The sequence below is a fragment of the Danio aesculapii genome, chromosome 7, assembly GCF_903798145.1.
Source record: "Danio aesculapii chromosome 7, fDanAes4.1, whole genome shotgun sequence".
Classification (NCBI taxonomy): domain Eukaryota; kingdom Metazoa; phylum Chordata; class Actinopteri; order Cypriniformes; family Danionidae; genus Danio; species Danio aesculapii.
The window spans coordinates 18,449,366-18,467,090 of NC_079441.1; the positions used below are offsets into that span (position 1 = coordinate 18,449,366).

The 17,725-nt window shown below is 37.5% G+C and overlaps 2 protein-coding genes across 2 annotated transcripts in view; one reads left to right on the forward strand and one right to left on the reverse strand.

Moving 5' to 3' along the window:
- Positions 1 to 7,939, forward strand: part of acadvl (acyl-CoA dehydrogenase very long chain) — a 40,191-nt gene extending 32,252 nt beyond the window's left edge. Inside the window, exons 19-21 of the mRNA XM_056461202.1 lie at positions 2,757 to 2,829; positions 4,664 to 4,739; positions 6,384 to 7,939. Coding sequence (XP_056317177.1) covers positions 2,757 to 2,829; positions 4,664 to 4,739; positions 6,384 to 6,521 — 287 coding nt within the window. The 3' untranslated portion in view covers positions 6,522 to 7,939. The remainder of the gene's footprint in view (positions 1 to 2,756; positions 2,830 to 4,663; positions 4,740 to 6,383) is intronic.
- A 1,111-nt stretch (positions 7,940 to 9,050) lies between these two features.
- On the reverse strand, positions 9,051 to 13,180 carry zgc:194312 (uncharacterized protein LOC794943 homolog). The gene is made up of 2 exons (XM_056461203.1): positions 11,873 to 13,180; positions 9,051 to 9,914 (listed from the first exon to the last, which is right to left on the reverse strand). The coding sequence occupies exons 1-2, from the start codon at positions 12,775 to 12,777 to the stop codon at positions 9,854 to 9,856; spliced, it is 966 nt and encodes a 321-aa protein (XP_056317178.1). The 5' UTR covers positions 12,778 to 13,180; the 3' UTR covers positions 9,051 to 9,853.
- Between the last annotated feature and the right edge of the window lie 4,545 nt (positions 13,181 to 17,725).

Sequence of the window (17,725 nt, forward strand, 5' to 3'; positions counted from 1 at the left end):
TTACCCATTATGCTTTTCGTGTATGCGCAAGGAGAATGCTAAGAACTTCCGGTCGGCAGCTGATGCGTATAAACAGTCACATATGGACAGCTGTGAAACGATAGTTTTAATCTATTTTATTTCCTTTAAACGTCTTTGAACTAATACTGCTGTTGATCAGCACCACCTCCTAGACTGATCATTTTAAAAAAATGTGATCTAAAATGATGGAAAACAACTCCTGCGAGGTATTTTTCCCTCATTGTCAGATGGCATCTTGTGCCGTTTAAATGAAGCCTCGTCATCGCTAAAGTGAATATTTTCTCTTTTTTTCAAATATATAACCAACCCAAACAAATGTAATTCACTAAAATGTTTGACACACACACACACACACACGTAGCCTGTACTGTCCCACTGACACATTGATTTAATAAATGTCACAAAGTGAAAATAACGTGCCGTTTTGCAATGTTAGAAAAACACAAACCGTGGTAAATACTACACAACACAAACTAACTAAATGAAACATAACTGCTCCTGATTAGAATCAACGAGCAAATCAGCCAGAATAGTATCAGTAACGGACATTTATTGGTCATTTTTGGAAATTGCATGGCTTAAATACATGCCAGTGTCATGCCAGTAATATGGCTTGCTCTTTATAATGCAGTGAGGTATTGTGTGTGCGTGCGTGCGCATTGAAGAGCTGCGGAGTATAGTATAACAGCTGACAGGTCGGGAACACTGACGCTGTATTTCAGCATCTGATCTAATGGCAGACACTGAATTAGGAGAAAGTTTTTCTCTCGCGCTTGAACCGTATCTGACAGAAGCATAATGGCTTTACCACACACCTTCAAAATCAAAATTGTGGATCACAAAAACATCCCGCAAGCCACTCAAAACTGTATTGACAACCATTTTCGGATCAAGATTTACCAGTTGTAAACGCTGTAAACGGAAGTTCATAGCATTCTAGCGGAAGATGCTGGACGCTATGGCGGCCTCCATGCAGCAACAAAGAAAAAGGTCTATAGTTAACGAAAACGAACAAAAAAAAACGAAAAGTAGAATTTAAAATAATTGTCGTTAACTGAAATAAACATAAAAGGGAGAGTTTTTTTTTTTAACTAGAACTAACTGAAACTGTATTGTGTACATACAAAACTAACTGAAACTAACAAAAATATATAGCAAAACCTTCCTTCATTTTCATCTTTGTAAATGTGTTTAATACATAATCTTACTGTAAAGCTTTTACAAGTATATCTATTAACTTCGCTGCTGGTGTTTGACCTGTACAATACAGCACCTCAGAGTCTGTAGTCCTGCTGCCTCTGGCTGGATCGAGTCGGTTCTCCTCCAGTCTTCCTCGCTGTTGCTCCCGCGACAAAAACAATGAGTGGACATGACAGCAGCATGGTGACAGCATTAAATACTGAGACTTAAAACTATTACTTTAACACATTTAAGCCCAATAATGGGTTATATCTCTGTATCGCGATCGCGAACAAATCTTTTTAACCGGATCTTTTAAGTGAAGCGGATGAACTAGTTCACCAAATCAAACCGAATAGTTTGAAACAATTCGCCTTCAGTAAGCATTTAGCCACAAACTACCTACTTTTTAACAAGCCTATTACCCCCTCTGACTCTAAATAATCCAATATATACTCTTATTTAGTTATCAGAACAATAACGTTACACTGAGGTCAAATTTGAGAAGTAGTGAACCGATGATACTGCGTATGCGTGATTCAGTGAACCAAACACAAACAGTACGATGCTGTGACTGAACTAAACTTGAAAAACTGCACCATGGGTAAACCGAGGGCTTAAATAAGAGAATCTGGCGAAAAACGCAAGTTTATTTTATAACAGAAAATTGTAATGGAATTTAAATAAGTGAATCCTGCTTTAATTGGGTGTCAACTTTACTGTAAGACATTTTTCAGATCATGGTGATGTTTTAACTGACTGAAATTAATATTGCTGACTACATAATTTTGGTATGTTGAGTCCTAACATCCGTGTTAAAGATCTGAACTTCCCATCACTACTGTGTATCTAACCTCAGAAGCAGCCTTGCACACATATTGTACTTAAGGCTGCTGTCTTGTGGGCTGTTGTATTTGAATTTGAGGATGGGTAGATGGTAGTGGTAGATGATGGTGGTCATGTGTTCTCTGAATACAGGTTTCAAAAAAATGTATGGCTGAATTTTTATTATACAATATTTATTCTGTTGAATTTATTATTATTATTTTTTTTTTATCTTGCACCTAACAAATATCGTTATTTAGAAAAAAAAGCTGATACTGAAACTAATAAAAACCAAACTAAAACTAAAGAATTTCAAAATATAGAAACTAATAAAAACTAAATCTCCCTCTAAAAATTAATTAAAACTAACTGAATTTAAAAACAAAAAGTCAAAACGAAATAGAAACTAAAACTAATGAAAAATCCAAAACTATTATAACCTTGGGAGCAGAGAGAGGGGAAAGGTCGGCAAAGTACCTCGAGCCGGGAATCGAACTCGGGTTGCCGTGAGCACCATGGTGCTATAAGTCGGAGCACTTAACCACTAGGTTATTGGCGTCGATGAAAAAAAAAAAATCATCTGATTTTTAACATTAATAATGTTTTCATATTGTATACTGTCCATACTGCAGCAAAGTAATTTGTGGCTTGAACGCTTTTGATGGGCATGCTAATGAGATTGCACCTTTTCCTGTGGTAGTTGTGTGATTTCTGTATGTTTTTCTCTTTAGATGAACAATTTGTTCTGAAGCGAGTTGCAGACTGTGCCATTGATCTGTATGCCATGGTTGTGGTCTTGTCCAGGTAAGATATATAAAAAGGGTTGGGTACTGAAACCCAGTGCCATTATGGTACCGGTATGCACCAGACCAAATCAGCATATGAATTTCGGTGCCTAATTTTGGTGCCGCTGGTGCTGCGACAAAGATGTGGATTGCGTGCTGACACAATGACGTTAATCAAATATTTTTTTATGACATGTAAAACGGGATCATGAAAGGAACATTCAAAAAGCAGCTCATGTAAACACCTTAATCATATTATCGTCTTATTCAGATTAAGGCAAATAAAGTGAGATTACTGATGTCCACAAACGTGGTCACAAGCCCCAACCCTAGAAAAAGTGTTCCCTGATTTTGATGACAGCCTTTCCACAGGTTAGTAATAAGCTAAGTTAATGTTAATTGCATAATGCAAATCTTAAATTCATGCTAACAAACAAATGATCAAAAGAAATATATGAATGCAATTCAATTCATCATCAAATCATTTTTAATTCAATTCAATTCAAATCATTTTTATACTTTTCATTTGTTCATTTAAAATGATTTTTAAAACTCAAATAAAGGTTTTTCTAGAGTCATCCACAATAATGTTGTGGTTTGAAAGTATCGTTGCAGGCACCGTTTTGGCACTCATACCATTTTAAAAGTATCGATTTAGCACCAGCATCGAAATAACCCCAAACGATACCAACCATGTATATAAATGTATTATTTTACTGATGTTGTTCACCATACGGGGTTTAGTTCAATAAGTACCGAAAAACAGATGAAATGAACCACAGACCAGTGGTTAGGCTGTATTTTTAGTTGTGTGCATTGTTGTATTTTGTGGTCAATGCAAGAGCTGTCAATAGCTGTGTGTCCTTGCACCTAGTTCTATGTGTATTTTAGGATATTGCATAATTGGTGAATTGAGTCAAGAAGATGTAAATTTGTAGAATTGATTTGAAATTTATTTTCTCATTTGAGCCTGGTATTTTATTCAATAAAAAAATAACAACGCACAAACTAAGATGGAAGCACATTTCAAACTAATTGCTTTGTGTGCATTATAAAAAGTCATGTGATTTCAGAATATGTGATTATTGAAAACTTGACAAACCAGTGGGACAATCTTATCTCACACCATTGCAAATGTAGTGCAAACATCTAAGTGAAAGTCAGTCATCAAAATGAATTTGTAGAATCACCTCTTGGAACTTATGCAAATTTTTCTAAACACATCCTCCAAAAGCAAGATAACATGTAATAAACAGAGCGTATTACATGTACCATCTACAGCTCTCAGGATGTCCAATGCATACACAGAGCACACAGTCTGCGATTGGTCTTTGCTTAATGTCTCTAACCATTATACCCACCACACATTCACCACAACTGAGATCCACTTTCCAAAGTTTTTAGATGCTGTTAGATCAGATCAGATCTCCGGTCCTATAGTTTTAGCAAAGCAGCATGAAATGACACTCAGTGAGGATTATCTTGAAATATACACACTGGGTTTGGGCTTGTTTGAAACACGAAAACCTGCTTAAAAATGTGTTTTTAAAATTAGTTTACTTCAAGTTTAAAATCGAAAGATAGCCCAAAAGGCATGTGTTTACTGTTTTCCATTTACAATATGTACTGTTAAACTGTCTGACAGGTATTCACATTTCACATATTTAAAGTCACATTTTTATTTTTTATTAAGGCAAATATTAAAGCTCACTTTCTTGCTCTGACATTAAAACTGCATTATAGTTTTATTAGAAAGTATGCAACCACGATTCTGTTTCTATACTGTAAAATGATGTATATCAGTTTTAGTGTATAAAGCCCATTCAACTTTTTTCTTGCTTGTTCTTCCTCAGAGCTTCCCGTTCTCTCAGTCAGGGTCATACTTCTGCTCAGCATGAGAAGATGCTGTGTGAAACCTGGTGCACTGAGGTCAGTTTTTATCCTTTTGAATTATTAGTTTTTTTGCTTTATCCCAGTTTTAAAGGCCTGTTCACACCGAGATGATTCTCACTCATGCTTATCATCCATATTTAAAGCCTCATGACTAAATAAATGGAGCCAATGTGAGCATGCACAACACACCAGTGTGCAATAGTGGTAAAGCATTATTTTTAAATACATGCCACAGGCTTGTATGTATGTATGTATTTATTTATTTATTTATTTATTTTTTAATTAGTTTGACTTGCTGGATTTGAAAAAAAAACATTAGATTGACCAGGTTGGCACTTTTCCCTCATGTCCCCGGAGGTGCTAAAGTTACCATAAACATTACTTTGTGGCTCTTACAGTCCCCGTGAACTGGAAACTGCGTTCGTTATTCTTTTCATATCGTGACGCAGTTCCTAGAGAAACGGAATTTTAAATGGCTTGGGCGTGGCTTGTTTTTATTTATTTTTCTTTTTTGTTTTTTTACCGTGTGCTGAATGGACGTAGTAAAGTCGGCATTTCATTCAGAAAGATCGGGATAGGGGTTTTAGAAGAGGTAATACAACCTAACACACACCTCCTGCTTACCATTCCTGCTTGTTGTCAAAACTGACAGTTGAACCAGCGTTAGCCACGCCCATTACCTCAAACTCATATTATCTGATAAATTAACTGATAACAAACAGGAAGTGCATTTTCAGATTTCAATTAAAGATTGTAATTTCAAACCATTTTTGACATGCACAGATAATTTGTTCTCCACGAAACTAGCAATGTGAGCTAACAAAATCATATGGTTGGTTTTGATTTCTTGGGGACTTTAAGCACAAACCGGACTAGGTGAGCACACATTTCCAATAACAAAGAAGATGCATAAATCATGGGAGCTGTCCATTTTATTAGTGTCTGAACTCAAAGAGCGCCACAGCAAATACAAAAATGAGGACAAGAGGGAGTTATGGAGAGGAATTGCAGATCAAATAGGATTTGATAGCTAGTTTAATTTCATTGAAGTGAAGTTTGGGAGTGATTTTGCACATTTGCTCTGCTCATCGCTATTGAAAATCACTTGGTTATCAAGGGCAAAATCATCTCAATAAATGCAATGATAAGTGTGTGTGAACTATCACAGTGTACATGAGCCTTAAAGGCCCCGTAAAGTGCTTTAAAATAAGCATTTTTATTCGACGTTTGACATAATCTCAACCAAAACTCAAAGAGAGGCTGGGACATAGAGTAGCTCCTCCCCTTTAAAAAAACAGCCAATAGGGTTTTGTTTTATCACCGCTCTGCCAGTGAGAGAGGTTGAGCTCATGCGCAGCAAAAGAGAAGCGTCTTGAAGGGGGCGGGGCATGTCAGATACTAGAGAGCATTTGATTGGTTATGATTTGATGAGAAACTGAAGTATGAGGTGACGTGAATAAAACCGTTGATCCATTTTGACGGAAGTGACAAAATGACAAGCTTTACATGTTTATATCAGTTTTATATCTTCTAAAATGTTTCGGAACACACTACCTTATAGATATCTTAAAAATGAGCAATACTGATACTAACATCTAAAAAGCTTTAATTTCATGGGACCTTTAAGCATTAATCTGTGATTTATTTATTTTTTATTTATTTATTATTATTCTTCTTCAGGCCCACGAGAGAGTCATGCAGGACATCAAGTTCCTCAGATCAGGGGTGTCCAAGCAGACCTTCAAGAACTTGCGTGCCATTTCTGCGGCTGTGGTAGAAAACGGAGGGGTCGTTGCTCCTCATCCCCTGGGCTTTTAAAGCTTCTCAGGCTGTTCTTCCTCTCATCACCCACTCATTACCTCTCTCTAACCAGTTAGTCACGCTCATGTTTTTCTACTGGGACTGTTCAATGCTCCAATCCTCAGCGAGTGGGTTCCATCACGTTGTGTTCTTCAACCACAGGAGTGCTTTAATACTTCATATTAAAGTATTGTAAATGAACAAGTAGGATGTTTAGGTGTACAATTAAAGATTGAATTTGTGTTAATTAATTTAGCTTTTTATATGTAATCAAGCTTAAAATAACAATACAAAAGTAATAACAGCTAGAGGTGAAAGGGGGCTGCATGTAGAATACAGAAACCCTAGTTTTTAGTGACACCAGTGGCCGTTAAGTGAACTGCAGCTAGCTACTTAAACGAAAACGAATGCACAAGAAACTGAATGTGATGTGAATGCAAAGCTCTTTTTCTTTTTTGATTAGAAGTGAAAAGAAGTTTGAAATGCCTTGTTAGCAATATACTGAGCACTCCGACAGAATCCACCCTGCTGAGAGAAGAGTTTAGATTAATATGTAAATATGTTCTGCGCTCTTTCCTCTCAGTAACATAATAAATGCAACGAAACAATAACAGCAGTGAGAAAACAGCTGTTAAGAAAGCATAGAATCATTGCGATATTGTCTGGCCTGTGAGGAAAAGAGCGAGGAGTCAATTGCGAACTAAGAACAAAAACTGGCTTTATTTAATTGTGAAATAAATACAAAAGCAACAGAAACGACCCTAACAGGGAAGTGTGGGTGTGGATATGTTTAGCTGGCATCATGTCAACAGATGTATGCAATTAGACAACATTGTATTTTCTGTAATATATCTGAGGCTTGTTTAGATCTGACTAAGTGAGACTTTAGTTTGAGTTAAATCCCTTTTCTTTGCATCACATGCTGATGTTAAAGTACAGAACAGCACTTTCTACATTATCCTGAGCATTATTCTTGTGTGCTCTTCTCTTGGGAGTGTGTGTAATCATCACATCCTTTTGATTTTCCCAGCAAAAACGTCTTGCATGTAAAATAACAAACAAATTGACAAGCTTTTATAGATGATCTTGAAAGCTTGGGAAAGTGTTTTTTCTCTCATCTTATTATAAGCTTTTTTTAAACGTTTCTAATTAAAAAACTATAAAACTAGATATGAAATGAAATACAAGAATCTTAATACAAGAAACTTTTCAGTCCAGTGTCGCGTCCAGCTGCCAGGACTTTCCAAATGTTTTCAGTTTGTCATTGTTGGTCAACATATTTATTAGTGGTTTTACACACTGAAACTTAAGTTTTCCCATGGTCATAATGAGGAATGTCTGATCTGCAGTTACTCAGAAGTTTGTTCTGTTCTCTTGACTTTCAGATTATGAACACATGTTTGTCTCAGTTACTTATAAAAGTCTTTTGGTAACAATTTTTACAGTGTCCTTGTTGCATGCACTTGCCGTAGTTGTAGCTGTAATGTGTCTGGGGTATATGCACACGGACTTAATTTCAGCCAGTCAGCCTCAGTGGTTCCGGTGACCTGTCTTTCCAATATAAAACTGCCACGTTTAAGGTCTGATATCTTCTAAAATCAGTGATCTTCACTACCTGTTAGATATACAATATAAAGTGGGTCTCCGATTGGACAAGAAGCACTGCATTAATTTCCATTTCCCCCTGCCATGTCTTTGAAACATGAGTTTATTTTACCCCAGTGTTTTCAATGGAGTTTCTCCGCTTTCCTGCTGATCCTGATGTCTTTCATCTCGTTTTACGCTTGAACAACTAAATGAATGCTTAAGTCTATTTAAATGAATGTATTTTAATTACATTATAAAGCTGCGGTCACACTTGACTTTTCTTCCCATAGACTTCCATTCATACGCACGCGAATGCGTCAGACCGGAAATGCGGGGTCATGCGTCAAGTTTCGCATGTTGCTGCGGTGCAAAGTTCAAGCTTGGTGAACTCTGACCTGCGAAATCGCATCACTTGACTGCGTGAGACCAATCGAGGATCAAAACATGACCTCTCTGAACAGAAATTTAAAACATGGAGCAATCGCTCGCTCGCTTTTTTTAAATGTCTAATCATCTTGTTTAATCCCGCCCCTTTTCGCAGCGCCGCACGACAGAATTTCGCACACACAAAGCCCGGTGTGACCGTAGCTTAACATCAGTGCTGTAAAAGAAACCTTATGAAATTGAAAATAGTCACATTTAAGCTTTCATTGGCTAAAAAACACTAGCTGTGCATATAGCCCATTGCATGCAAGAACCCCAAACCGAACCCTATTATTCAATATCATTTTTTTATGTGACTGAGTAACTTAAACCCGTTATTTTTTTGCATAAATACAAAAGGTTTTTATTACAAGTGCACAACAGCATGAAATCCAAGACCACACGCAGTACAAATGGAGAAGTGCAGATGAAATGCTTATTGCACCATTGTTTGCTAAACCAGACAATGACAGAAACCGTTGGTTCTACTGTTGCACGTTTTGGGTGAAACAGTTTCTCTTAAATGTATATTTATTGTTCGTCTGATACTGCAGCATCTCTCGAAAGGCATTAAGCAAGTATACAGAGAATATCTGTTAATATCACAGTTGTATCATGCAAAAAAAAGGCATTATTATTAATATGTGCCCTGTTGCAGTGCTTTAAAACCATTATGCATTATGTTCTTTCACCAAGTGTACTGGCTTCTGAGGGAAGTGAACATATAATGTAAAGTGAGCGTTTACAGGAAATTGTAGATGAACGTTAGTGACCTTATTAAACAGTGTATCTTGTTAACTCAGGATGCTGCAGTGTTAGAAATAATATATCTAATTCTACAAACCTTACAGTTTTACAACATACATGACAAACGAATCTTGCTTCACAGTTGTATAAATCCAAGTCTTTCTTGGGTCGTTAGCTTATTTATACATGGTAATGACTGCAAAATATGTGCTAAATCAAGCGCTAACAGAGAAAACGTTTGTGGCGCTTTTACAAAAATGAGCTTTACATCTAGGCATCTTCCCATTGTTCACATGACGCATCACATGAGTAAGTCATTAGGACTATTTACAGTTAATGTTGCTGGTGTGAAAATCACGCTTTTGGCAAGAGTGACTCCTGAACACGTGGTCGCGGTATTGTATCCAGACTTGATGAACTCGTGTCTTGAAGTTTTGTGAGTCAACAGTCGAAAAATGTGCTGCCTGAATTTCGGAGATGATTTCAAAAAAGGTTGCATTGCAAAAACCTTAATTCAGTATTAGTTTGTCTTGTTTTGTGCATATTCCATTTGAAGGAGCCAAAAGTGGGCTTGTCTCTTAATCCAAAGGTGGTCAAACAGTGGTTTGAGAGATCTCTCGAGATAATAAAGTCTCTGAAGTCATCCTCCGCTCTCTGAAATAAACACAATATGTTAGATTAATCAACGTTTAAGCATGGATGTTGTATTTAGCATAATTTGTCAGACAGACACCTTTCATTAGGGTTTCTCATTTTAAGGGAACCCCTCCGTTAGTTGGTTTTACGGTTTATAGATTGAAGATGGTCTACCACTATCTTTTTTTTTTATAATTTATATTGATAGTTCCATGATGAAAAATAATAGCCATGGAAACTTTTCATACCACAAAAGGTTATGTTGGAAAAATGTTCTTTAGATTCTGAAATTGTTCTTTACATATTGGTTAAAAAAGGTTTAATTGAAGAACTTTTTACTAAAAGGATCCCAAAAACATTTTCGGAATCACTGTGAAAGACAAATAAAAACGTATTGGTTCTTTTTGACACCTTAATTTACTCCGCAAACCCCCCCTCCCCCCTGACACCAGTTGAAAGGAGCGTAATTGTTTTGTTAGTAGCTGCTCTGGTTTGAAAACAAGCATCAGACATAAGCCTGTGGTTGCAGGTGTGAAATGCGGCTTTAGCCTTTGATAAAAACCACCAACTAAAAGTGAGGCACGTTTCTAAAACTATAGCGTGAGATCTACACAAACCTCCAAAAATTAGGTATAGTTAGTTTTTTTAATCAAATAATTACTTTTACCCAATTTGGATGCAATTATATTGATTTAAAAAAGCATGAAATATGTTTCCTAAATGCTGTTTTAGATTAGTTTATTTGTTTACAGGGCCAATGCGCAGTAATAAACATTACTGTAAAATGTACCAGAATTAGCCAAGAATGGCTATTTGTCCATCTGCAGACCCCTTACAGAATGTTAAAAAGTCACACCTAAAATAGCAGCACAGCATAATAACATAGACTACACTATCATATATAAAATACAATTACATTTATTTATTGACAATTAAATAAATTTATTGACAAAGTATTAGATTTCTGGTTAAAGATCTTGGGTAGCACTGAGGTTAATTAGCTATCTAAGCACACTGAAAAAAAATATTCAAAGATGATTCCTTGGATTTACCATTTTTTTTACATTTAAGTGGTTGTAAGCAATTTATATGGGCTAAATTTAAACAAAGTTGGACATTTTTTTCTGTGCACTAATTGGGTATCTATATATTTTAATAGAAGTAAAAGAAATTTTTCTTCAGCTTTAATTTTTTTTATTGGAGTGATCATGTGGCACTTTGGAGATTGGAGTACGTTTTAAAATTGAAAACCGTTGTGATAGTTTACAATATTCAGCCTTAATGCCAATAAGAGTCTTTACTAACATCCTAAATCGTACAGTCAGCAAACATTTGAAGTGTTGTGCAGATGGAGTGGGCCAAACTATAACGTTGATTCGTTTACTATTGGATGTGGAAACAGATTGTGCCTCCCACGCAGATATTTATAAAAATGTTGGTCTTGGCTACAAAGTATATTAAAAATACGCATGCTTTAAAAAGTTATGGTACGATGTTACACTGTCTTTTAGCCAACAGGCGATGTTATGTTTACATACAGTATAATGTGGTTATATAAAATTATATTGGGCCACGCCCCCGAAAACATTTGAAATGACAGAATTTCCCTTAACTTGTCATCTTCATGATACAAAAACAGCCTGCCAGTATCATTCGTGCAGGATAAAAATGAATTAATGCATCACAATCTTTAATTGAGATAAACATTTTTGTTTAATCATTTATTTTTACTTTTGTTCACAGGGGAAATCTATAGTTGAGTCATAAAATGAGTAAACCTCTGAAACAGGAGGATTGCTGGGTTCAAACTTACTTTTCTCCACCTTTGAGAGTCTAAAAAATGACCACGAGCCACAAGATCACACAATAAAAAAGCTAAATATAACTTAAAGCAGCTTAAAATGTTGTACATGTGCGTAATGCGCCTTGGCAAAGACAAATGCGCAGTGAATTACTACTCAACCATATTCTCTTACCGTTGTTGGCGACATCGTTTGGGATGAGCGACGTTGACAGTCCACTCCAAGATGCGTTTTAACCGGCCGGATAAACACGGGAACCGGTGACTGAGATGCTCCAGTAGTTCCTCTTTACGCAGTCCGTACACTATCGGCGCGAAACACTGCGCCAGACTGAAGAACACAAAACTTATGACAGCAAAGAGCTCTTTGGTGTCAGGCTTGAGTTTGTTCTTGAGAATATGCAGGAAAAAAAGTATGAAGTTTGGGAGGATGTAAACGGCGAGTTGCGTGCCGTGGAGAGCGATAGTCCGACACGCAGCTCGGTTGCGCCGGTTAAGCACACCCAGCCGTCGCCCCTCGTATAAGATCCGCACATAGCTGCACACGATAAGAGCAGTGCAAATCGATATCAAAATGATTTTTTGTAATTCCCCGCCCTGCAAATCTTTCCTTCCGCAGGTTCCCGTGGCGTTCCTGCGGGCCACAGTGAGAGGAATGACTGATGCGAGTCCCCATGTCAGGATCCCGATGAACCAGGGCCACGGCTTGAAGAAAACTTTACCATAGTGCATCGGGTAGCAGATGGCGAAATAACGGTCCAGTGCCATCGCCGTGATTGTGAGGATGATGTTGGAACCGCTGGTCATCAGACCTCTTATTAGCACCGTGCATATGGTGGCCGTGGTGGCCGCATTCAGATAGTTTTGTAAGTAGAAGCTGAAGCAGAGCCCGAAGTAAACCAGCGCGGAGAACAGCAGGTGAAACACGAGGACGAAGCGCGCGTGGCTCCGCAGCCGCTGCTCTCGCACGATGGTCCAGTTGATGACCAGGTTGAAAAGAGCCAAGATGACCAGAGAAACCCCCGACGCCCAAACGCGTATGTGGGGGTACAAGCTGTCATGTGTGGTAGCATTTGACATCCTACCGCTTCTTCAGTCCCCGCTCGTACAGTAGAGCCAAAACTTTCCGTGAAAACAAAGCGCGCTCGGTTGAAGCGGACGGTTCATTTGGATAGACGTCTGCAAATGTTTCTCCAAAGCCTTGGGTGTTCATCTGAGTTCTGTTGATGGTCCTGTTTCAGTCAGAATCCCCTGCGTTTCTTCTCATAAAAGTCGGTCTAGTGCTGGAAGAAAGAGTCGAGCTCACGTTTACTTCCCTCTCTAGAGAAACAGAACAAGAGGGCGTGTTGGAGGAGCGCTCGTTTCGGCGCGTTGTCTGTGTTGCCTATCATGTGGCAGGTGTGTGTGTCTGCTGCTAATGTTATGTGGCAGCAGGTGTTTGGCAAACATTGAGAGCCGGAGGATTATTCGAGTTTTGCGTGCATTTGAAAACGTTTGTATGATGATTTCAAACTTGTGTTTATCCTTTAAACTGGTGAAGTAGGAAGTAGCTGTATTGAGCAATCAACACCGGAAAGTGTTGTAACGTCTTTTGTCACATTAACTGAGGACAAACATTGAGTGTGTTAAAATGGTCTATGAAAAATGGCGACATTTGTCTGCTAAAATAAGTTTACACTCAAATATACAAATAAGGATTCGTTAAGCTTTGCCTATAGATTACAATAAGAAACTAAAATCCACGCAACCCAATGAGTTATTTGGGTTATAAAACAATTGCAAGATTGTTTAAAGATTTAAATTACATTTAAAGTTTTTTAGAGAACGCAAAGCGCTTCTTATAACGCTGTAAAACATGTTCAGGATCATTGCAGTTCACATCTTGTATTGCAATGCTTGTATTGTAATGCACAAATTGGCTACATCATGTTTACGCTAAATTAGCCTCTAAATTATAATACACTAAATTATATCCTCGTCAGCGCCTTCCGATTCATTTAGATGTTTATGTAAAAATGCATTAAACAGAAATACAATAAACTTGCAATCTTTGTTGCTAAAAAGTTATAGGCCAGTCAAAAAGCAGTATTTACTGTTGCTAAATTAGTTCCAAAATTGTCAAATATATCCCATCGTGTGCAATTTTAAATTTTATTTGTAAAGTCGGTTCATATTCTTTAAACATGCAAATTATTTAATGTTAAATCAATTTGAGTTAAGTTAATTTATGAAACACAATTTATTAATTGAAAGGAACTTATTTGTCTTGGAAGGTTTAAAGATGAGCAGTAAAGATCAGGAAGATGGCGCCACCCAGTGTCTGAAAGCTCAGAGGTCTAGGAGGGGATCACATGAATATAGCATATTTTGATGAATATAGCATAATTTTTGTGACACTACAATAATTAATATTTTTACATTACTGTGAGCGTTGAGGTAGGCATTGATAAAATACAATTAAATGGGTAATGTAATAAATTATATAAATAATTCTTGTTTACTTTTGTCTGCAACTTCTAGCAACAACCAGTGGATGGGCACACACTGCGGCAGGGCCCTGTGTGATGGGGCCCTCAAAAAGTTAGGGTTGTTAAGTTCAGTAATTTTCTTGAACAAATTATGCTCTGTAACCATGCTAATAGATTGTTCAATTTGGATACATTTTTTCAATTTAATTTGAGAAAAAAAAAAGGAATTTTAGCTGTTAAATTTTTAGCCTAATAATTTTGTCTTTAGCTGTATTGTATATTAAAATTGTCATGCAAGAGTGGGAGTTGTTGAACAATTTTGCTGAAAGGTTTTGATCAATTATATGTGTACTGTAGCTACTCCTGCAAAAAACAACTTAAGTTGCTTTGGACAAAAGCGTCTGCTAAATGTACAATTAAAAATATTAGCCTATGCAGCACAACTGTTTTTAGAGCATTAAATAAGTATGTTTTGGTATTTCAGCTGTCATCACAGTAGTAAACTACGTTTTAAATCATATTAAATAGAAACAGAACATTTTAAATTGTAGGGTTGCAATATTATTTTATGGCATATTGGATTAAATGAATTCAGCCCATATTAAACAGATGCTATACTAATTTATATTAAATACTGTATTGTTTTAAAACCATAATAAAGTACTTGAATTCATATTTTGTGGCAAAACAACAACTATAGTAATATAAACAATCAAATACTGAATATCTTTTAAATTATACATGACAATACACCCGTAAAAACTAAACACTACAGTATTAATTACAGTTTATTAGTTCAAGATAGTTAGTGCTACAGTATGCTGTTCATTAACTATAAAGTACTACAACATTTTTTTCAGATGGGGCTTTGGTGCAGTATGCTCAAATATGTAAAAAAATTATATATATATATATATATATATATATATATATATATATATATATATATATATATATATATATATATATATAAAATACACTCACGGCCACTTTATTAGGTACTATTAACTAGTACCAGGTTGGACACCCTTTTGCCTTCAGAACTGCCTTAATCCTTCATGGCATAGACTCGACAAATACTGGAAATATTCCTCAGATATACTGGTCCATATTGACATGATAGCACCACGCAGTTGCTGCAGAATTGACAGCTGCACGTGCATGATGCAAATCTTCCATTCCACCACATCCAAAGGTGCTCTATTGGATTGAGATCTGGTGACTGTGGAGGCCATTTGAGTACAGTGAACTCATTGTCATGTTCAAGAAACCAGTCTGAGATGATTCACGCTTTATGACATGGTGCGTTATCCTGCTTGAAGTAGCCATCAGAAGATGCGTACACTGTGGTCATAAAGGGATGGACATGGTCAGCAACAATTCTCAGGTAGGCTGTGGCGTTGACACGATGCTCAATTGATACTGATGGGCCTAAAGTGTGCCAAGAAAGTATTCCTCTCACCATTACACCACCACCAGCCTGAACTGTTGACACAAGGCAGGATGGATCCATGCTTTCATGTTGTTGATGCCAAATTTTGACCCTACCATCCGAGTGTGGCAGCAGAACTCAAGACTCATCAGATCAGGTAACAATTTTCCAATCTTCTATTGACCAATTTTGGTGAGCCTGTGCAAATTGTAGCCTCAGTTTCCTGTTCTTAGCTGACAGGAATGGCACCAGGTGGTCTTCTGTTGCTGTAGCCCATCTGCCTCAAGGTTGGACGTGTTGTGCTTTCTGAGATACTCTTCTGCATACCTCGGTTGTAACGAGTGGTTATTTGAGTTACTGTTGCCTTACTATCAACTGGAACCAGTCTGACCATTCTCCTCTGACCTCTGGCATCAACAAGGCAGTTGCGCACACAGAACTGCCGCTGACTAGATATCTTCTTTTTCGGACCATTTTCTGTAAACTCTAGAGATGGTTGTGCATGAAAATCAAAGTAGATTAGCAGTTTATGAAATACTCAGACCAGCACGTCTGGCACCAACAACCATGGCACATTTAAAGGGCACATAGTTTACCTGTTTTTTATGATTTAATAATAATATTATGGTTCTTCTGAGTGTGCCAGTTTAGGTTCAGTTTAAAACACAATTCAGATTTTTTTATTATAATGTGTTAAAAAGTGTCATGTTGGGGGCGTGTCCACAGTTCGCTGATTTAGGGGTGTGTTGCTTCACATGTAAATTAGTTTCGGCTTCCGGCCAACGTAACAAGGGGGCGGGGCCATGAGCTCACCCGCTCTGCGTTTGCAACAGAGTCTGACAGGCAGACTCAGAGAAGGAGAAGGAGTGAGAGGTACATGTACGACTCTGACACAGACCAAGCAGAGAGTACAAAATCATATGTGTCTTTGTACAGTTTTAACAGCCAACTGTGTGCTAGTTTCAAGTGCCGAGCTTGTACACAGAAACTAATAACCACGCACACTGAATTAACTTTGACTGAGGCACCGGATGCGCCACTCGAAGCCGCGACACGGCACACCAGACACTCTCTGTGGTGCACCAGAAACATGAAGTGTCCCGAATCGTCGCGCCACGCATTTTTGAATTCTAAACATAGGTTTCTGCAGCAGTCCGCGGCGCCCAGCCGTCGACTTGTGTACCCTGATAGAGACCGATGTTTAGAATTCTAAAACGCATGCTAGTTAAGATCATGGGGAGCTTCTGGGATCGCGAGAAATGCAAACGGCTGAAGTATAAGGTAGACTCAATGAGAAGTACACGTTTGCAAACCTACCTAAAGATACATTCAATAATTCTGATTAGAGCGATAATGTGGAGAATATTGCTCTTGTGTTGAGCCCAATGAGCCTTGCATCTAAAAATAGAGCAAGAGTGTTCCTTTAGTGATATCGCTTCGACTCACGCTGAAAATGGCGTACGTGAATCAACAAACTGAGGATATGATGACGCGCCTGTCAATCAATATTGGTGGGCGGGGGGACCGCTCTCCTACGTAAAGTTGCAGTCGATTTGAAAACCGCTCCAATTGGTCCACTGTTTTTTATGTTGTTAAATTGAAAAAAAAAAAAGCACTGGGTGTGCTTATATCACCCCAATATGACAATCTATACACCATACATGCACATATGGCTGTCCAAACAGCTTGAAAAAGAGATTTTTTACCATAGGTGCCCTTTAAAGTCACTTAAATCACCTTTCCTCCTCATTCTGATGCTCAGTTTGAACTGCAGCAGATCGTCTTGACCATGCCTAAATGCATTGAGTTGCTGCCATGTGATTGGCTGATTAGAGATTTGCGTTAACGAGCAGTTGGACAGGTGTACCTAATAAAGTGGCTGGTGAGTGTATAGATATGTATGTATGAATTGCCCTCAAACTTTTGAATTGGTAGTACGAGTCATTAAATGATTGAATAATTAAATATGAAACAAATTACTCCCAATATTACATTAAAGCGTTTTCAATAAGCCTACTAGGTTGATTAATTCTGTCATCACAATCCTTTTAGGAAAACCTTTATCTGAGTATGAGATTTTATCGCATTTATCATAATAATTCTAATTATTGTCAAGCTGTAAAGCTGG

Coding starts and splice junctions, on each gene's coding strand:
- zgc:194312 (XM_056461203.1), bottom strand. CDS start 12,777: ATGTCAAATGCTACCACACATGACAGCTTGTACCCCCACATACGCGTT. Junction 9,915..11,872: donor AAACGATGTCGCCAACAACG/GTAAGAGAATAT, acceptor TGTTTATTTCAG/AGAGCGGAGGATGACTTCAG.